The sequence below is a fragment of the Dromiciops gliroides genome, chromosome 2 (assembly GCF_019393635.1).
Source record: "Dromiciops gliroides isolate mDroGli1 chromosome 2, mDroGli1.pri, whole genome shotgun sequence".
NCBI classification, from domain to species: Eukaryota; Metazoa; Chordata; class Mammalia; order Microbiotheria; family Microbiotheriidae; genus Dromiciops; species Dromiciops gliroides.
The window spans coordinates 459,327,002-459,345,536 of record NC_057862.1 but is presented as its reverse complement, the minus strand read 5'-3'; the positions used below and the strand labels follow the sequence as shown (position 1 = coordinate 459,345,536).

At 40.8% G+C, this 18,535-nt stretch overlaps 1 protein-coding gene across 2 annotated transcripts in view; it reads right to left on the bottom strand.

Annotated features, from left to right (window-relative positions):
• Positions 1–16,682, bottom strand: part of LOC122740658 (ubiquitin-conjugating enzyme E2 variant 1) — a 30,077-nt gene extending 13,395 nt beyond the window's left edge. For both annotated transcript variants that reach the window (XM_043983141.1, XM_043983143.1), the window contains exon 1: positions 16,597–16,682. In XM_043983141.1, the coding sequence (XP_043839076.1) occupies positions 16,597–16,618 (22 nt within the window). In that variant the 5' untranslated portion in view covers positions 16,619–16,682. The remainder of the gene's footprint in view (positions 1–16,596) is intronic.
• Positions 16,683–18,535: the final 1,853 nt, after the last annotated feature.

The following is an 18,535-nucleotide window of genomic DNA, read 5'->3' as shown; positions in this document are numbered from 1 at the left end:
GGTAGAAATGGAAAATAGATCTATGAGAGACAAGATGAAAATTGGGTGAGGAGACAGGTATCATGAAAACAAGAAATAAGTCCTCCAATTTACCTGCAACACAGTTATGTGAAATAAGCAGCATGAGATAAGGGTAGAAAGAAGGCTGAAGTTGCTTAATAGACAAAGACCGAGCAAGGGTGAATTTGTTTCAAAAAAATATTTTGATAACTGACTTCTTTGTAATCCTATATATTTTAAGTCTTTAAAAACATTATTCTGAGAAGGGCCTCCACCAGACTTGTCAAACGGGTCTGTGAGTCTAAAAAGTTTAAGAACTCCTCTGGCTGAAAATCTTGGAAAGCCGCTGAAGGGATTTGAACTGAAAAATGATTGGGCAAGCATTGAGAAGACTAGGCCCAGAGAGGGGAGAAACTAGAAATGGGGAGAGCAGTTAGGAGTTATTGGGGGCAGTCCAGCAGAGAAGAGGTAATGGGGTCAATAACTAGAGCACTGAGAGTCAAAAGGAGGAGATAGCCTAAATGATTGGGAGAGCTGTACCATCAATAAAAATAGAGAAAAGGGGCAAAGGCTAGAAGGGAAAGATGAACTCAGCTTTGGAAAAGTTGAATTTGAGGTCTAAGTGGAATATCCAGGTGCCTGTATGCTACAGGTTGTTGAAAATTTTATTCAATTCAACAAGCATTCAGGGGTCACGTGCTGTGTGAGGTCCTAGGAATACACAAATGAAATAGTTCTTAAGGAGCTTCCAATCTAGTAGGGGTGAAGACAAATAACAAATACAAATTCTAAGTTCCCAGAAAAGATCCAAACTAGAAGCATTAGATTAAAGAAGGGAAAGATTCTCACTGTTAAGATTTGGGGCAAAGCACTTCAATTTTCTAGGTCTCAATTTCCTTACTTATAAAATGAAGTTTGACTAGGTTTTCTCTAAAATCCCTACTAGCTTTAAATCTTATCAATTATGTGTGAGGTAAAGGAAGGCTTCATGGAGAAGGTGGAATGTGAACTGACCTCTGATGGCTGGGGAGGATTTCTATAGATCAGAAATGGGGGTAACCATTTTAGCTTTTATGATTAACATACATAAAGGCAGAGGCAGAAAAGTGCAAGACTGACTAAAGAATAAAACAATATCGTGCTGTGGTTGAAACACATTATAGGGAGCAAAGTAGTATACGATACTGCTGTATAGATAAGAGGAAACTAGATTATGCCAGGCTTGAATGCCAAGCTAAGGAATTTATTTAAAAGGCAACAGAGGGGGCAGCTAGGCGGCGCAGTGGATAAAGCACCAGCCCTGGATTCAGGAAGACCTGAGTTCAAATCCGACCTCAGACACTTGACACTTACTAGCTGTGTGACCTTGGGTAAGTCGCTTAACCCTCATTGCCCCCTTGCCAAATGCTAGCTATTGTACTATAGGAAATGACAAACAGGATGATCCAGAAAAACCTGGAAAGACTCATATGAACTGATATATAGTGAAGTGAACAGAACTGGGAGGACATTGTGCATAGTGACAGCAATATTGTTCGATGAGCAATTATGAATGACTTAACTACTCTCAGCAATACAATGATCCAAAACAACCCCAAGGGACTAATGATGAAGCATACTATCCACTCCCATAGAAAGAACTGATAAAAAGCACTTGTGGATTGTACATATATAACCTATATCAGATTGGTTGCTGTCTTGTGGAGGGGGAAGGAAAGGGAGGGAGAAAATTTTGGAACTCTAAATCTTCTGAAAATGAATGTTGAAAACTACCCTTACATGTAACTGGAAAAAATAAAATAAATGTTTGTTGCAAGGAAAAAAAAAAAGGCAACAGAGAGGGTACAGCTAGGTGGTGCAGTGGCCCTGGATTCAGGAGGACCTGAGTTCAAATCGAGCCTCAGACACTTTTGACACTTACTAGTCGTGTGACCCTGGGCAAGTCACTTAACCCTCATTGCCCCACCAAAACAAAAACAGCAATGGAGAATCACTTAAGGTTTCGGAACAGAAGAATGTTGTGGTCAGAAGAGTGCTCATATAGAAGACATAAATAAAAGGTCACTCTGAGGTCTCTTCCAACTCTCCTCAAATTCTGTGATCAGTCTAGAGGATTGATAATAAGGCCTGAATTACGGTGATAGCAATTGGATAAATGTGAGAGATACTAACCACTTTGAATCACTTAACACTGCTTGTTAATGTACCTAAGGTTACTTGGACCCTGTCATTCACCATATTATGGCATTACCACTGGACCTTTCCATCTGCCCTTTATCTGAAACTTTCTTTTATGTGCTACCTCCCCCAATCAGAATGTGAGCTTCTGGAAAGCAGGGACTATCTTTGCTTTTCTATTTGTGCACCTAGCATTTGGCACATAGTAGGTACTTAATACAGACATTCCTATTCCCCTACCTACCCCCCCATTAAATTATGTTTACTTCTTTAGAATTCCTGGGGGGAAGAGGGAGGGGAATGGCAAATAGGAAGGACTACACTTCTGAAAGCGATTCTGACTTCTGTACATTTACAGCATGGCTTAGTAAAATAAACAAACAAACAAACAAATAAATAAATAAAATAAGAGTACCAGAGTAAGAGGGGACCTAAGTAATTAGTCTTGGCTCTGTCAAAGACTAGGTATGTGACCTTACTTTTCTGGGCCTCCTTTACTTCCACTGTAAAAATGAAAGTTATAGGGGCAGCTAGATGGTGAAGTGGATAGAGCACCGGCCCTGGAGTCAGGAGTACCTGAGTTCAAATCAGGCCTCAGACACTTAACACTTACTAGCTGTGTGACCCTGGGCAAGTCACTTAACCCCAATTGCCTCACTAAAAAAAAAAAAGAAGAAGAAAAAAAAGAAAGTTAGAAAGCCCCTTTCTAGCTATGAGACATCTGAAACAGTGAAAATTAAACACAGAGTTGAAAATGGACTGATTTTCTTCCTAACACACACACACACACACACACACACACACACACACGGTACTTTTGTTTTTTACTTAATTTCCCCCCAATTATATGTAAAGATAGTTTTCAACATTCATTTTTGTTGTTGAGGCAATTGGGGTTAAGTGACTTGTCCAGGGTCACATAGCTAGTAAGTGTTAAGTATCTGAGGTGGGATTTGAACTCAGATCCTCCTGACTCCAGGGCCAGTGCTCTATCCACTGCGCCATGTAGCTGCCCCTCAACATTCATTTTTTTGGGCTGGGCAATGAGGGTTAAGTGACTTGCCCAGGGTCACACAGCTAGTAAGTGTTAAGTATCTGAGGTCGGGATTTGAACTCAGGTCCTCCTGAATCCAGGGACAGTGCTTTGTCCACTGCATCACCTAGCTGCCCCTCAACATTCATTTTTAATAAGATTTTGAGTTCCAAATTTTTTTTCTCTCTCCCTCCTTCTCTCTTCCCTCCCCCCACCCAAGACAGCAAGCAATCTGACGTAGGTTATACATGTACAATCATATTAAACATATTTCAACATCAGTGAAAGAAGAATCAGAACAAAAAAGAAAAAACATGAGAAAGAAAAAAAAGCAAAATTCCAAAAAAGGAGGCGAAAATAGTATGTTTTGAATTGCATTTGGACTCCATAGTTCTTTCTCTTAATGTGAAAAGCATTTTCCATATAAGTCTTTTGGAATTGTCTTGGATTATTGTATTGCTGAGAAGAGCCAAGTCTATCGAAGTTGATCACACAATGTTGTTGTTAACTGTGTACAATATTCTCCTGGTTTTGTTCACTTCACTCAGCATCAGTTCATTTATGTCTTTCCCAAGTTTTTCTGGGAATTGTATTTATTTCTTTAGAATTATTTCATCTTTGGGGGAAATGGTAAATAGAAAGGACTACACTTTTGAGGGCAGAATTAAACTTTTATATGTTGGTCCCATGCAACCTCAGTTTGATTACCTATATAGGTCATTAAAAAGTAGTTCTAGTTTGTTACTGACCAAAATGTAGCATTAAAAGGATAGTATGGCATAGGAGAAAGAACACTGGAACATAATATGCCAAAGGACCTCAGTTCAAATCATGGTTCTGTCACTTATTAGTTGTATAGATCTGAGCAAATCATAAACTCTCAGAACCTCAGATTCCTCATTTATGACACTAGTATGTTATGTACCGCTGTACCTACTTTAGTATCATGAGGAAAATGTTTTATAAATCTTAAAACACAATGGAATTGAGAGTATGGTAAATCAAATGTTTTTACTCTTCAGAAGCAGTTCATAACTACATCAAAGAACACTCAATATTAAAGCATAATTAAACTTTGATTCAAGTTGTAAAACAATATGCATTAGATATAGTTTAGCAAGAAAAAAGCTTGGTTAAGTGTCTGGTGTGCTGGAAAAATTCCAAGTAGGTGTTCAATGATATAAAAACTTCAAAATAGCAAAAGTATTACTCCTACAGTGGGCAAGCATTTTCTCATTCTTTCACAGCAAACTAGTTAAAGGCTTAGTTACCTAGGACAATACTGCCAATGGGCTCTGTTTTCACAAGTTTCTAAAGCACTAAACAACCATAATCGAAATAAAGGTGGGATATTAGTGTATAAAGGTAAGGAAAGAACAGCTTAAGGGCCTGGTTCAAATAGTTAAAGAATCTAAAGGAATGCCACTCACTTCTTTTGTTTGGTGTTCTAGACTGGAAAATTAAAAAGTGTGTGTGTGTGTGTGTGTGTGTGTGTGTGTGTGTGTGTGTGTGTGTGTGTGTGTGTGTAACCCTGAGTAAGCCACCCTGTCTGCTTCAGCTTTCCTCATTTGTAAACTGGGGATAATAATAGCACATACCTCCCAGGATTGTTGTACGGATAAAAATGAGATATTTATAAAGCACTTTACACTACACAAGTCCTAGCTATTATGTTAACTCCAAGAAACTAAGATACATTTCCCTGTTATGAAACCAAGCATGATTCCACACACCCTTTGGAATAAAAACAAAAGCCTTGAAATCCCAGGTCTGTTCACCACTTGCTGCATGACCCTGGACAAGTTATTTTACCTTTGTGGGTTTTCAATTTCCTTATTTGTAAAATTAAGGGGAGAGACCATCACCTTTAACGTTTCTTCTAATTTTCTATGATGCTACGAGAATGTGTGGTGAACAAACTGCTGATCAGATGAGAGCAGGTAGGTCCTTCAATGGCTAAAATAAGTACCATGTGTGGATGGTTCCCTATTATGAATTTTTAATTTACTTCCCTAAGTCATGAAGAACTTTTATATTAATTTAAATGCTGCTTAAAAGCATATCTAAGTTACAATAGCTGACAGAAACCTGCAGATTCCAAGTAAAGGTTAATTTGTTCATTAAGTTTTACTCACAGCTAAAACAGTTTAAAATGGATAATGGGGGGGGGGGGGCGGCGGCAGCTAGGTGGTGAAGTACATAAAGCACCAGCCCTGGATTCAGGAGGACCTGAGTTCAAATCTGGCCTCAGACACTTGACACTAGCTGTGTGACACTGGGCAAGTCACTTAAACCTCATTGCCCCGACAAAAAAACAAAAAGACAATCGTCCCTAATTTACCTAGTAGACTGAATTGTAAAGTGCCTAAGAACAAATTCCTTAGTACTAGGACCAAGAAGGCATGGGTTTAGCATTTATAAAATATATTTCACCCCAAACCCAAGATTTCCAAGCATCTCTCTTGGCCCTCAGATTTTACTAGAACACAGTCTGTATTGTTCTTTTGTTCCATTTTTTCCTACCTTGTATTATATTTAGCTTAGTGCCTGGCACATAGTTAGTAATGCTTGTTGATTGATATTGATAAAACAGATGTTTTTCTTTGCACAGTAAAAAGTAAGCACTTTAGGGGAAGGGTTATCATTTTTCAAAAATCATGATATCCCTAGCACTTAGCACAATGCCTTGCACACAGTAATTAGTTTTGGAGGCAACACTGTTAAATAACTATTTTCATACCAGCCTTCACTTAAGTTAAAAAATGTTTCATATGTTCACCAATTTTCACTACCAACACTCAAATTTATCAGTAACATCTCCCACATCTTCTTCTTATTTTTTTTTTTTTTTTTTGTGGGGCAATGAGGGTCACACAGCTAGTAAGCGTCAAGTGTCTGAGGCCACATTTGAACTTAGGTCCTCCTGAATCCAGGGCCGGTGTTTTATCCACTTTGCCACCTAGCTTTCCCCATGTCTTCTTTCAACTAAAACTTTTTACTTAGCAACCACTATGTTTTCCATCCTATGCTATGTGCTGCAGAGGCTACAAAATAAGTATAAAACATTGACAATTTAGGCATACATGAAACATCAAAAGAAGGCCACATGTAATTATGGAATGGAAGTATGGAACAGTGAATAAAGTAATGGATTTAGAGTCAGTGGGTTCGAATACCAAATCATACACCTAATAGTTGTAAGGTCCTAGGCAAGTTAACTTAGCTTCTTAAGAATATGCCTCAATTTTCTCAGCTGTAAAATTGAAGATAAAACCCACAGCACTTACTTCACAGGGTTATTAATTGTTAAATGTTATAAGTTGGCAGAAAATATGCTATACAGAACGGCCAACATGGAGTGGAAAACTCTAAGAAACTTCAAATAGGAGAACTTTAACTAAATCTTTAACTTTAGTTAAGATAGCTAAACCACTAAGGATGGGTCAAAATGGGAGGACTGCATTGTAAACAAAGCTAGCAGAAGGAACAGAGGACTCCCAAAGACCTGGGTGCCACAAAACTAGGTGCCTCATTGTCAACTTAGTCTTACCAAGAAGTGCACTTTATTCTTTCCACTCAAGGGTGTTCATAGTTTACTTTAACAAGCTGAAAAGGAGTCCTGGGTTTCCTACCCACCAAGGCTCTAGCTTTGGCTTTCCCATGAGGACATTTCAGGAGAGTGGAGGGGAAAGAAGGTAGAATTTGTAGATTGAGTGGGAGAATGGACCATGTGGGTACCTGAGCTTCCACATCCTGCTCAGATATGCTCAGTTTCCTTTTTGAGATTTTTCCCAAATAGCCCAAAGACTTTTTCATGGGCCCCTTTTAGATCTCAGTTTATAGCTAAAATATGGGTCTGGTCAAATAAAATCTGGGCCCCATAACTGAAGGAAATACTAACTTTCCATTAGAAGTTAGTGAAAATAAAAATGTAATTTTTTCCCCTATCCAAGTTCTCAGATCCCCAAAAGGGGTTTGGTTAAGAACACCTACTCTAAGGGGCAGCTAGGTGGCACAGTGGATACAGCACTGGTCCTGGAGTCAGGAGGACCTGAGTTCAAATCTGGCCTCAGACACTTAACACTTACTAGCTGTGTGACCTGGGCAGGTCACTTAATCCTCACTGCCAACATATTGCTTGTTCCTCCTGCTTTTGCTTTCCATTACTTCAAAGTTAAAAAAAAAAGTATATAGTTCTAAAGTTTTGCCCAGGCTTCTAGATACAAAGTAAAGTGAACTAAAGGTACCAAAGAGAATTAAAAAACAAGACTAGCCTAACTATAGGAAAGGATTACTACTTTAAAACACTGAAAGATAGGGGGGCAGCTACGTGATGCAGTGGATAAAGCACTGGCCCTGGAGTCAGGAGGACCTGAGTTCAAATCCGGCCTCAGCCACTTGACACTTACTAGCTGTGTAACCCTGGGCAGGTCACTTAATCCTCACTGCCCTGCCAAAAAAAAGAAAAAGAAAAAGAAAAGAAAAACACCAAAAGATGAAGTTGAAGAGCCAGGATGCAGTTAATTTATATATATATAAAACTGTGAAAACCAATCTGAGGAGTATAAACTTTATCCCTGAAGTCAGTGGTAAGCCACTGAAGGTTTTCAACAGGGAGTATCATCCATTTTACCAAAACACAGCTTTTATAATCTCATGATGGATTGATGGGAGAGAAACCAGTTTGGTTATTGGCAGGATATAAAACAGAAACATAGGCTTGGAGCAAATACACTCTAAATTGACCTCCCCCAAAATGGCTAACACATAGAGGGAGGGAGAGGTTGATACTGTTTTTAAAAATCTCATTGTCTAGTTTCTTCACATGCCTGAGAATGAGTTGGGAGGAATTACAAGAAATCTGTGTGAGCACTTGTATTAATTTGCAAATGGGCGGTCTCTTTTCTTTTTTTGCAAGGCAATGAGGGTTAAGTGACTTGCCCAGGGTCACATAGCTAGTAAGTGTCAAGTGTCTGAAGCCAGATTTGAACTCAGGTCCTCCTGAATCCAGGGCCAGGGCTCTATCCACTGTGCCAACTATCTGCCCCCAGACGGTCTCTTTTTTAAAAAGACAGAAGCATTCGCTTTAACTTGTAGCATCAAGCACAGTACCTTTCAGCATACTGGCATTCAAATTAAGTCTTACAACCAGAAATTACCAATTTGCAGATCAAATTTAATATAAAAAAATTTTGCTGACCCACATCTACTGAAATACACTGTTTTTTTCTAATATGTACATAGAAATATTAACAAATATTTCTGTGCCTCAGATCTAGAATCCTAGAATTAAAGAGCTAGAAGAGAGACTGTGGGACCCCTTGGTTGTTTCCCAACTCCTAAACTACCCCCAAACAATTAAGTCTTAATATCTTTTTTTTTTTTAATTTTTGCGGGGCAATGGGGGTTGTGACTTGCCCAGGATCACACAGCTAGTAAGTGTCAAGTGTCTGAGGCCGGATTTGAACTCAGGAACTCCTGAATCCAGGGCCGGTGCTTTATCCACTGCGCCACCTAGCTGCCCCCAAAGTCTTAATATCTTAAACAGAAGATTACATAACTTCTTCCAGTAGCCATCATTTCAGGTCTGGACAATCTTTTACTGTCAGAAAATTCAATCAACAAGCATTTATTAAGTACCTATGTGACAAATGCAAGACACAAGATTTTAGAATTGTAAAGGGCCTTAGAGGTCATCTAATTCTGACTCATTATCCAGATAAGGAAATTGGAGTCTATAAGGTAAAGCAACTTTTCCAAGGTTATACATGTTTCACTAAGGATTTGAGTCTGAGGGGGGGTCTTCTTACTCAAAATTCAGTGTTCTTGTTGGTGTTCTGTAGTTTTTCAGCCATGTCTGATTCTTCTTGACCCCGTTTGGGGTTTTCTGGCAGAGATACTGCAATAGTTTGCCACTTCCTTCTCCAGCTCATTTTACAGATGAGAAAACGGAGGCAAAAGAATTAAGTGACTTCCTCAGGGTCACACAACTAGTAGGTGTCTGAGACCAGATTGAACTCAGGAAGGAGGCTCCCAATTCCAGGCCCAGCACTCTATTCACTGTACCCTCTAAGTTTTTTTTTGTTTGTTTGTTTTGTTTTGTTTTGTTTTTTGCGGGGCAATGGGGGTTAAGTGACTTGCCCAGGGTCACACAGCTAGTAAGTGTCTGAGGCTGTATTTGAACTCAGGTACTCCTGAATCCAGGGCTGGTGCTTTAACCACTGTACCATCTAGCTGCCCCCCCCCTAAGTTTAACATCTATAAAACATCAATTAAGGCATTATAGAGCTTGAAAATATATTGCTATTAAAAATATATCTATTCTCAGAGAACTACAAAGATCGTAATGGTGTTTTGTGCATCAATTTTTTTTTAAGTGAGGTAACTGGGGTTAAGTGACTTGCCCAGGGTCACACAGCTAGTAAGTGTTAAGTGTCTGAGGCCAGACTTAAACTCAGGTACTCCCGACTCTAGGGCCAGTGCTCTATCCACTGCACCACCTAGCTGCCCCCGCATCAAATTTTAATAATCCAAGAAAAGTGAGTTTATGGGGAGAAATAGAATATTTGCATTAAGAACAGCATAATGGGCATTGCTTCTCTAACCCATACTACTCTACCCTAAATGTTTCTAACATCACCCATCCTCAAACAACTGAAGCATTTGAATTTAGTATAGAAAAAATTTCTAATATAATTCGATTTGGGTGAACTACTTTCTGGAGTTTTAAAAAGAAATGAGAGAAGCAGGATGTTTTCCTTCTAAAGAATAAAAATTCAAAGTGTTTTTTCTAGAAAATAAAATTATTTACTTGAAAATGTTATTTACAACAATGTTTACTATAATCATTAAAATCCTGAATTTTTAAGAAGCTAGAACAATACTGTTTCTTGCTAACAAAGAAAAAGTAATAAATAAAGACTTGCTCTGCTACCTCATTATGATGAAATTTACTGTGTCCTCTAAAGTTATTGTGTAGAGCATAGGCCCTGGCAGAGCATAATGGCATAATGACAAAATAGAAATATAGTGGTAGCTAGGTGGTATAGTGGATAGACGCTAGACCTGGAGTCAGGATGACCTGAGTTCAAATTCTACCTCTGGCACCGACTACCTCTGTGACCCAGGAAAAGTCACTTAACTTCTGTTTGCCTCAGCTTTTTTCTTCAACTGTAAAATGGGGATAATAACAGCACCTACCCTGCAAGGCAACTAACTGTGAAGATCAAAAGGGATAGAGCTATATAAATGCTTATTCCCCTTCCCCCTTCACTTCCTTTCCTCCTGAATAGAAAAACCACAAAAAACATTTTAACAAGATATTTTAGTTCCCAGTTGTATTTTATTTGGTTCACTGAAAAATCTGAAACCTCTTACAAAAAGGTAATGATCTCAGACAAACACCACTATTTAACCCCTTAAAAAATCACCTCCAACCAAAAATTGTCTATAGCTAATCTTGTAAATCCATGAGACCTACAGGATTTGTAGAGATAAAGAGCTTAACTAAAACCCATTTTGGTTTCAAAGGCTAAATGTAAACTCACTGAAGTATGCTTTTACCATTAAAATGTTAAGTTCATGAGCCCTGGGTGGTTAAGTGAGATTGGGATTTTTTTCCCTCCTAAATTGAGCACATCACACCCAGAAAAACTATAGCCATGTACCAAAACTCCCATAACAAAGCAGTTATTTAAAACTGTGTTGTATACATATTCATCTATACATTACAAATAGACACACACAAAAAATAAAAACCCTTTTTACATGTAGTACTAAAATGTTTTCTGTGGAACACTGGTGTATGCTAGACCAAGGGTTCTAAATCTGGGGTCCATGAATAAATTTCAGGGAGTCAATGAACTTTTAAAGTTTTTCATTTGTTTTTGTGGGGGAATGGGGGTTAAGTGACTTGCCCAGGGTCACACAGCTAGTCAGTGTCAACTGTCTGAGGCCGGATTTGAACTCAGGAACTCCTGAATCCAGGGCTGGTGCTTTATCCACTGCGCCACCTTGCTGCCCCCTAAAGCTTTTTGATAAATGTAAGTCAATATAATTGCTTTTCTTTGTAATCTTAAGCATTTTAATTTTTGCATTTAAAAACGCTGTGAAAAAGGGTTCACGTGGGGCGGCTAGGTGGCACAGTGGATAAAGCACCGGCCCTGGATTCAGGAGTACTTGAGTTCAAATCCGGCCTCAGACACTTCACACTTACTAGCTGTGTGACCCTGGGCAAGTCACTTAACCCCAATTGCCTCACTAAAAAAAAGAAAAAAAGAAAAAAAAAGAAAAAGGGTTCACAGGCTTCACCAGAATGCCAAAGACATCCATGACACAAAAAAGGTTAAGAAGCTCTGTGCTGGACTGTTAGATTTTTCTGTCTTGGAAAATGCTTCCTCTTACTCCTTCTTGACACTCCCTGTAAATTAATTCTTGGATATGTTGATTTTTTTTTGCAGGGCAAGACTTAAAATTCAGTAAAATAAAGCTTCTGAGATTCTGGGCTACTATGGATGGAACAAATTAAAAAAAAAACAACAAAAACCCTAGGGCTTCTCTGAAGGGAGAGTAGAAGGAAATTTGCTTCTGCTATAATGTACCAAGCATACCTAGAATCATAGAACATTAGACCTGGAAGGAAACTTATGAATTACATAGCCCAATTGGCTCATTTTATAGACGAGGAAATTTGTACCTTGAGAGGTTATGGGCTGCTCAAGCTCAGAGAAACTACAAATATGGAAGCCTGGATTCAAAACCAGGTCCCCTACTTCCAAATCTAATATTCTTATATCATCAATCAGCAGGTGGTGATTCATTACGGGGGCCCCCACCCCCACCCCTAGCAAGGAAAGAGTACTGGACCTGAAGTTAGGAAGACCTAAATTAAAAGCCAGTCTCAGGGGGCGGCTAGATAGCACAGCGGATAAAGCACCAGCCCTGCATTCAGAAGTACCTTAGTTCAAATCCGGCCTCAGACACTTGACCCTTACTGGCTGTGTGACCCTGGGCAAGTCACTTAACCCCCATTGCCCCGCAAAAAAAAAAAAACAAAAAACAAAACAAAAAAAGCCAGTCTCAGACATATATTTGATGTGTACGAAGAGGCAAGTCATGTGACCTCTATCTCCCTCAGTTTCCTAATCTGTAAAATGGGGTTAGTAATAGCACCTCTCTCCTAGAGTTGTAATGAGAATCAAATGAGTATTTGTAAAGTGCTTTGCAAACCTTAAAGTGCCAGATAAATGCTAGTGATAATGCTAAGTCAAAACCATGGGAGTGTTGAACTTATCACTAGCATTTACCTTAAATAGGACTACATAAGCAAAATATAAACCTTAAAGTTCTACAGAAATGTGAATTATTAATACAGGTGAGGAAAATAAGGCACCAAGGCACTAAATGCTAAGTTATAAGAAGATTATCTTATTTTCTAAAGGCTGGTCATTTTAACTTTATTTCCTATCAAATTTTACAGATTCACTAAAATGTCAATTATATTACAGGGATTCTGGCTCTTTGCATATGAGTCCTAAATATAACCCTTCTGTTCTCCTGGGTGTCCCCATTAGTGAGTAACCTCCAGTCCCCAAGGAAGGAGTAAGCTGGTATGCCACCCCCATTTAACCTAAGGGCCACTAAACCTAAAATAAGAGGTATACACAATCTGTACCTTTTCCTTCCAAAGGCAGTGTCATCTAGTGGAAAAGATGCTGGAAGAAGCATCAGATGATCTGTGGACAAGTCACTTCACTTATATGAGCATCAGTTTTCTCATCAGTAAAGAAGAGAGACAAAACATCCCCCCCCCCCAGTCTGCTTCAAGGGGTTTTATAGTAAAGGAAAAAATGAAAGTGATTGTGAAAGTGCTTTGAAAACTCTTTTCCTGTTAGGGAAGACGATCAAGAGTTGGATAAAATCTGATAATGCATTATTCTTCAGTTTTAGATATAAAAAATTATTTGACTAGTAGGTGGTTCAAGTAATCAATCATTTTAAGGCAACTTAAATCCTTAGAGACCCTGGCAAGCTAAATCTTATACTAATGGCCTACAAATTTAAAACAGGTCTAAACAGGTATGGTCACTGTGACCTATAAGACATTGTGTAATTAAAATCTCCTGGTAGACCTTTTCTACTCCACACCTATCTAGAGTAGATAGCACTCAGCTCCAATGTGTACTTGCAAGCTGTTCACAATCTCTTTGGAGAGTTGGGGAGGACAGTTTGGACTAAATGTCTCTAAACATCCTTCCAGCCTTAAATCTCATTGGAAGCCATCATACTCGCATTATCTACCTCACAGAGCTGTCCAATTCTACAAACGTTTATTAAGTACCTATGTGTAAGGCAACAGCCCTTTTATGGGGCTAGAAGCTTGTACATCTAAAGAGCTTTATAATCACAAAATGTCAGAACTGGAAGGGACCCTAGACATTATCTAGCATAACTCCCTTCCCATATTACAGATAAGGAAACAGTCCTAAGAAGTTAACTCTTGTCTAAGGTCATATAACTAGTAAATGGTAGAAGCTGGGATCTAAATCTAACTAGGATTTCTGATTCCAAGTCCAGTGCCCATTCCACTGTACCACTATGATTTGTACTGAACTATTATGAACACAGCATAGTCCAGAAGGAGCCAAGTTATTGATGACTTCCTGAAGGGATCTAATACTCACTTCAGAAATCCAATCCCTACTTCTCTTGAAATTATGCATTTAAGGGGTGGCTAGGTGGCACAGTGGATAGAGCACCAGCCCTGGAGTCAGGAGTACCTGAGTTCAAATCCGGCCTCAGACACTTAACACTTACTAGCTGTGTGACCCTGGGCAAGTCACTTAACCCTAATTGCCTCACAAAAAAACAAAACAAAAAAACAAACAAACAAAAAAGAAATTATGCATTTAAGAATTGAAGGAGATTAGGAAGGTGGTAGCTATGTCCAGAATAATAACTTAAATGTGACTTAAAATAAATGACTTAATAAGTGACTTAAAAAAATACTCAGTCCCTAGAGAGAAGTTAACATAAGAAGTCTACTTTTCCCAGGGAGAGGTGGGGAGAGCTGGTTTCTAAGTATGGACTTCACATTAATGATGTTTACACGTATAGCTAAACAACTGTATGGGATGCAAACTCCATAGTGTTTGAATTGCTTTCCATTGTTAAAACAATGGAAACAGATTAATATTTATGTGAGAAGACATACAATTAATCAAAATCAGCTTTTAAGTTACAGACAGGCAAAGAAGCTTTGAGAAGGGTTTCTTCAATATTCTCTAAAACTATTTATTCTACATCATCTAATTCAGCCACAGAAAGTGTTTCAACTTAGTGCATCACCATTTGTTAAAGGACTTTTGATTGGCAGCACCTCACAAAGGTTAAAATAAATGCATGAAGACAGAATTATAAGAAACTATCAACAGGGCAGAGTTGTCATGCTATGAAACCAACAGCTAGTGGGTTCAAAATAATACACTACAATTCAGAGCAACCTGGCAGAGAGGTTATTCTAGTTTAAAGTTTCATACAGCAGTTTGGCCTGACTCAGCCTTTCTCTTCTAAGAGTGCCTGTTGTAGGAGCTTTGTATGTTAACAGTATTATTAAAGTTGCAACCAGCACAAGATCTTCTCTATCCTATCTCTAAGATAAAACAGACTTTCAGAAGTCAAATTCTACTCATCAAATCAATCAAAAGCAGCTCTGGCAGTTCAGTTATATCTAACATGGACAGTCACTGGAAGAGGAGGAGAAAGATTCAAGTTCCAGGCTTAATAATGATGTTTCCCTAGGCAAGACACTTGACATTTCTGAGGTTCATTTTTCTCATCTCTAAGATGAAGCCATCTGTCCTACTGACCTCATCTGGAAGTTGTGAAAATCAAATGATTAATGAAATGATTAAAGCAAAGTACTTTACAAATCTCAGCTGTTATTACTCATCTCACAAAGGCCTTGAAAAGAAAGTGCTTTGTAAACTATAAAGCACACTACCAAACTATGTTCTATTATCAATTTCTCCCCCGTTCATAACAGCATGAATGGTAACAGAAATATGTTTTAGGGGCACAAATAATGTTTGAAAAGGGAAAGACAGTATCTCTTATATAGAGAGCAGAACACTAATGTCTCTTGCTTCATCACTTCCACCTTCCATCTCACCTTTTGGAACCCCTATTTTCCTTCAAGGTTCAATTCAGGTGCCACCTGTGGAAGTCTCCCCTGATTACCTCTGGAGTCAATGTCTCTTTTTCCTCAATATAAGTCTCTTGAGGAGTTTCCAAGCTTTGTATCATGAGATACAAAGGCAAGAAATATAGCGCCTTGCAAGCCAGTGCTTAATAAATGTCTTTTGAATTAAATTACTTCCTTTCTTCCCCAGAAATTTCCAGCAACCCCATCTCTTCCAAATCTGGTCCTAACATCAAACTCCCAGAAGGCTCCTAGTGGGAGGACTAACCTGCTCCCATACCATTTCTCAGAAACCAAATCCTCCCCTAGCCTACCTTTGTATCACTGCACCCCTAACAGATCCTTCCGTGGTTCCTCCCTTTCCCCCAACACACAAACCCCATGCATACTTCCCCCTCCCCAAACAGAGACCTCTGCACGCCAGCCTCCCCCTCCCCGGTCAAACACACAAATCTCGAAAAGGTTCCTTCTAAACAGAACTCTACATAGCGCCCCCCCCCCGATTTTTGCAAGGTTGGTCCCCAAACACATACACCACTAAAAAGCGCCCCCAAACCGCACAGAACCCTGCATAGTACCCCCCAAAAGCAGGTTCCCAGACACAGACCTTTGCGCGGCTCCTTCCCCCAAACACAAACCCCAATAACCGTCCCCCCCTCAAGATACCGACCCCTGCACGGTCTCCGCCCCCCTCCACATTTCCTCTCCCCAGTAGAGCCCTGGACAGTGCCTCCCAACACACCGGCCCCAGCTCTCCGTCCCCCAGCCCCTTGCAGCCCCCTGGCCCATCTTCCCTCCCCACCCCCCCATCCCCTCCTCAGTCCCGCGGCCTCTCCGCGCCCCAGCCCCTTGCTTCCGGCCCCCGCCTCCACGCAGCTGCCACCGCTGGGGCCGACACACCCACCGCGCCCAGGGCCTGAGGGCAGCCCCCGGCTCTGCGGCCCGGAGCGTGGGCGGCCCGCCGAACCCCGCGGGGCAGAGGGGCCCGAGGAACCAAAGCCGAGGCCCCGGCGCCCGGGCGCCGCCTCAGCCTCCGGCCCCATGGCTGCTCGGGTCCCCGAGCCGGGCTCCAGCCTCCCCCAAGCCTCGGCACCGGGAGGCCGCCGGGTTCCCCGCGGCTCAGGGCCCGTCCGGGCCGATCCCCTCGTTCTCAGCAGCTGGGCCGGGCCCCGGCGCCCCAGCTCACCCGAGCCCGTGGTCGCCGCCATCTTGCGTCGCTGCCGCTCGGAGTCCGCCCCTTCTTCTCCGTCCGCCCCTCCCTCTTCCCTTGCCCCCCCTCCCCGAGCGGGGTTCCCTTCTCCGCCCCGCGGCCCCGGCGCGCCATGACGTCACTTCTGACGCTAGCGCGGTGCACCGACGCAGTCCTCGACCAGGGAGCTGAGAAACAAAAAAAGAAATAAGCAAACGGGAGGGCGCAGCAAACTCAAAATTCAAAGTAGAGCGGAAATGAACGCCCAGGATGCAGTTCTGGGAAGTGAGTTATTGAGGTGCTTGGTAATAATGATGGAGGAAAAACAGGCTTGGTCGGGTGCAATTATGTTGGGAAGAGAAAGATCTCCCAAAGAGGGCTGACACTTCTATAGGGCTTTTCTTCTTTGCAGAGCGCCTTACATACGTTATCTCTTTGGATCCTCACTGTAATCTTAAGGTATTATTACTACCCCTTCAGCTAAGGGAGGTTAATAGACTCATTGAGCAAGTCAACTCGAACCCAGATTTCCTGGATCCAAATCCATTGTCCTCTAAATGACTCAGCAGTTGCTTTAAGATGTTGGAGATTGTGGGAAATTTCTGGAAACACCTCTTCCAAACTCTTCATCTTACCCTTGAGGAAACCGAGGCCAAGGCAGGTTAAAGCACCTACCCAAAGTCACACAGGTACTAAGCATGAGAGGCAGGATGTGAACCCCGTTCTCTGCCTCCCCGTGGGAGTGCAGCTACAGGATTTAAGGGCCTGAAGATGGCAAGAAAAGGGTCAGGGCATATACATTTACTTGCATAATGATTAAGCTTCCATTGGTTATATCATGCATAAAAAGACACAGAGACCTGTAGATTCCACATTTCCTTTATTCATCCATCTATCCCAGTGGCAGCTAGGTGGCAAGTGGATAGAGCACTGGCCCTGAAGTTGGGAAGACCTGAGTTCAAATCTCATCTCATACACTTACTAGCTGTGTGACCTTGGGCAAGTCACTTAACCCCAATTGCCTTAAACATTCAGGGCCATCTCCAGTCCTCCTGATGTATGTCTTACCACAGGACCCAGGAGGGAATGAGGTTAGTGACTTTGCACAGCCCTCCTTCACTTAAATCCAGTTCACCACATGGCATCACCCTGAAGTCATGGTACTCTTCAAGAATGAAGGATCAACAACAATTGATCCGTCCCACAAATAGTTTTCTGACCTTAACTCACTGTGAAACCCTAGGCAAAATCACTGCTCCTTTAGGAACTTCAGTTTCCTCATTTACAAAATGAGTGGGTGGGACTAGGTTAGTTCTCCAAGGTTCTTTCCAATTCTTTATTCTGAGATCTCTTCTAATTCTGACATTCTCTGATTCTAGTTCAAATCACCTGTTTTTAAAAATTAAGAAAAGCATAAAATGTTTACCCAATTAATACAGAAAGTATTTGAAAGAAATAATTCAGTTTTGTCAGAAGGACAAGAGGAAAAGGGAAAGAGGGAGGGAGAAGAGAAGCAGAGGGAGAAGAATCCTCTTTGCAGAGAGGTGGGGACTAGAAGAGTAAAACTTGCTTATGTTGTTAGAAATACATTTTAGGGGAGCAGCTAGGTGGCAGTGGATAAAGCACCGGCCCTGGATTCAGGAGGACCTGAATTCAAATCCAGCGTCAGATACTTGACACTTACTAGCTGTGTGACCCTGGGCAAGTCACTTAACCCCAATTGCTTCACACACACACAAAAATGCATTTTAAAATAAAATTTAATTTTGAAAAAGTACTACAAAGGACCAGACTTTGGGGGACACAAATGAATGGATCATTGAACTCTATCTTCAATCTATCAGGAAAAGCTTCGTGGAGTGGGTAAGTATCACTACTCCAGACCTTGGTTTCTTCATCTGCAAAATGATGGAGTTGATTGCAAAAATAAATAAAT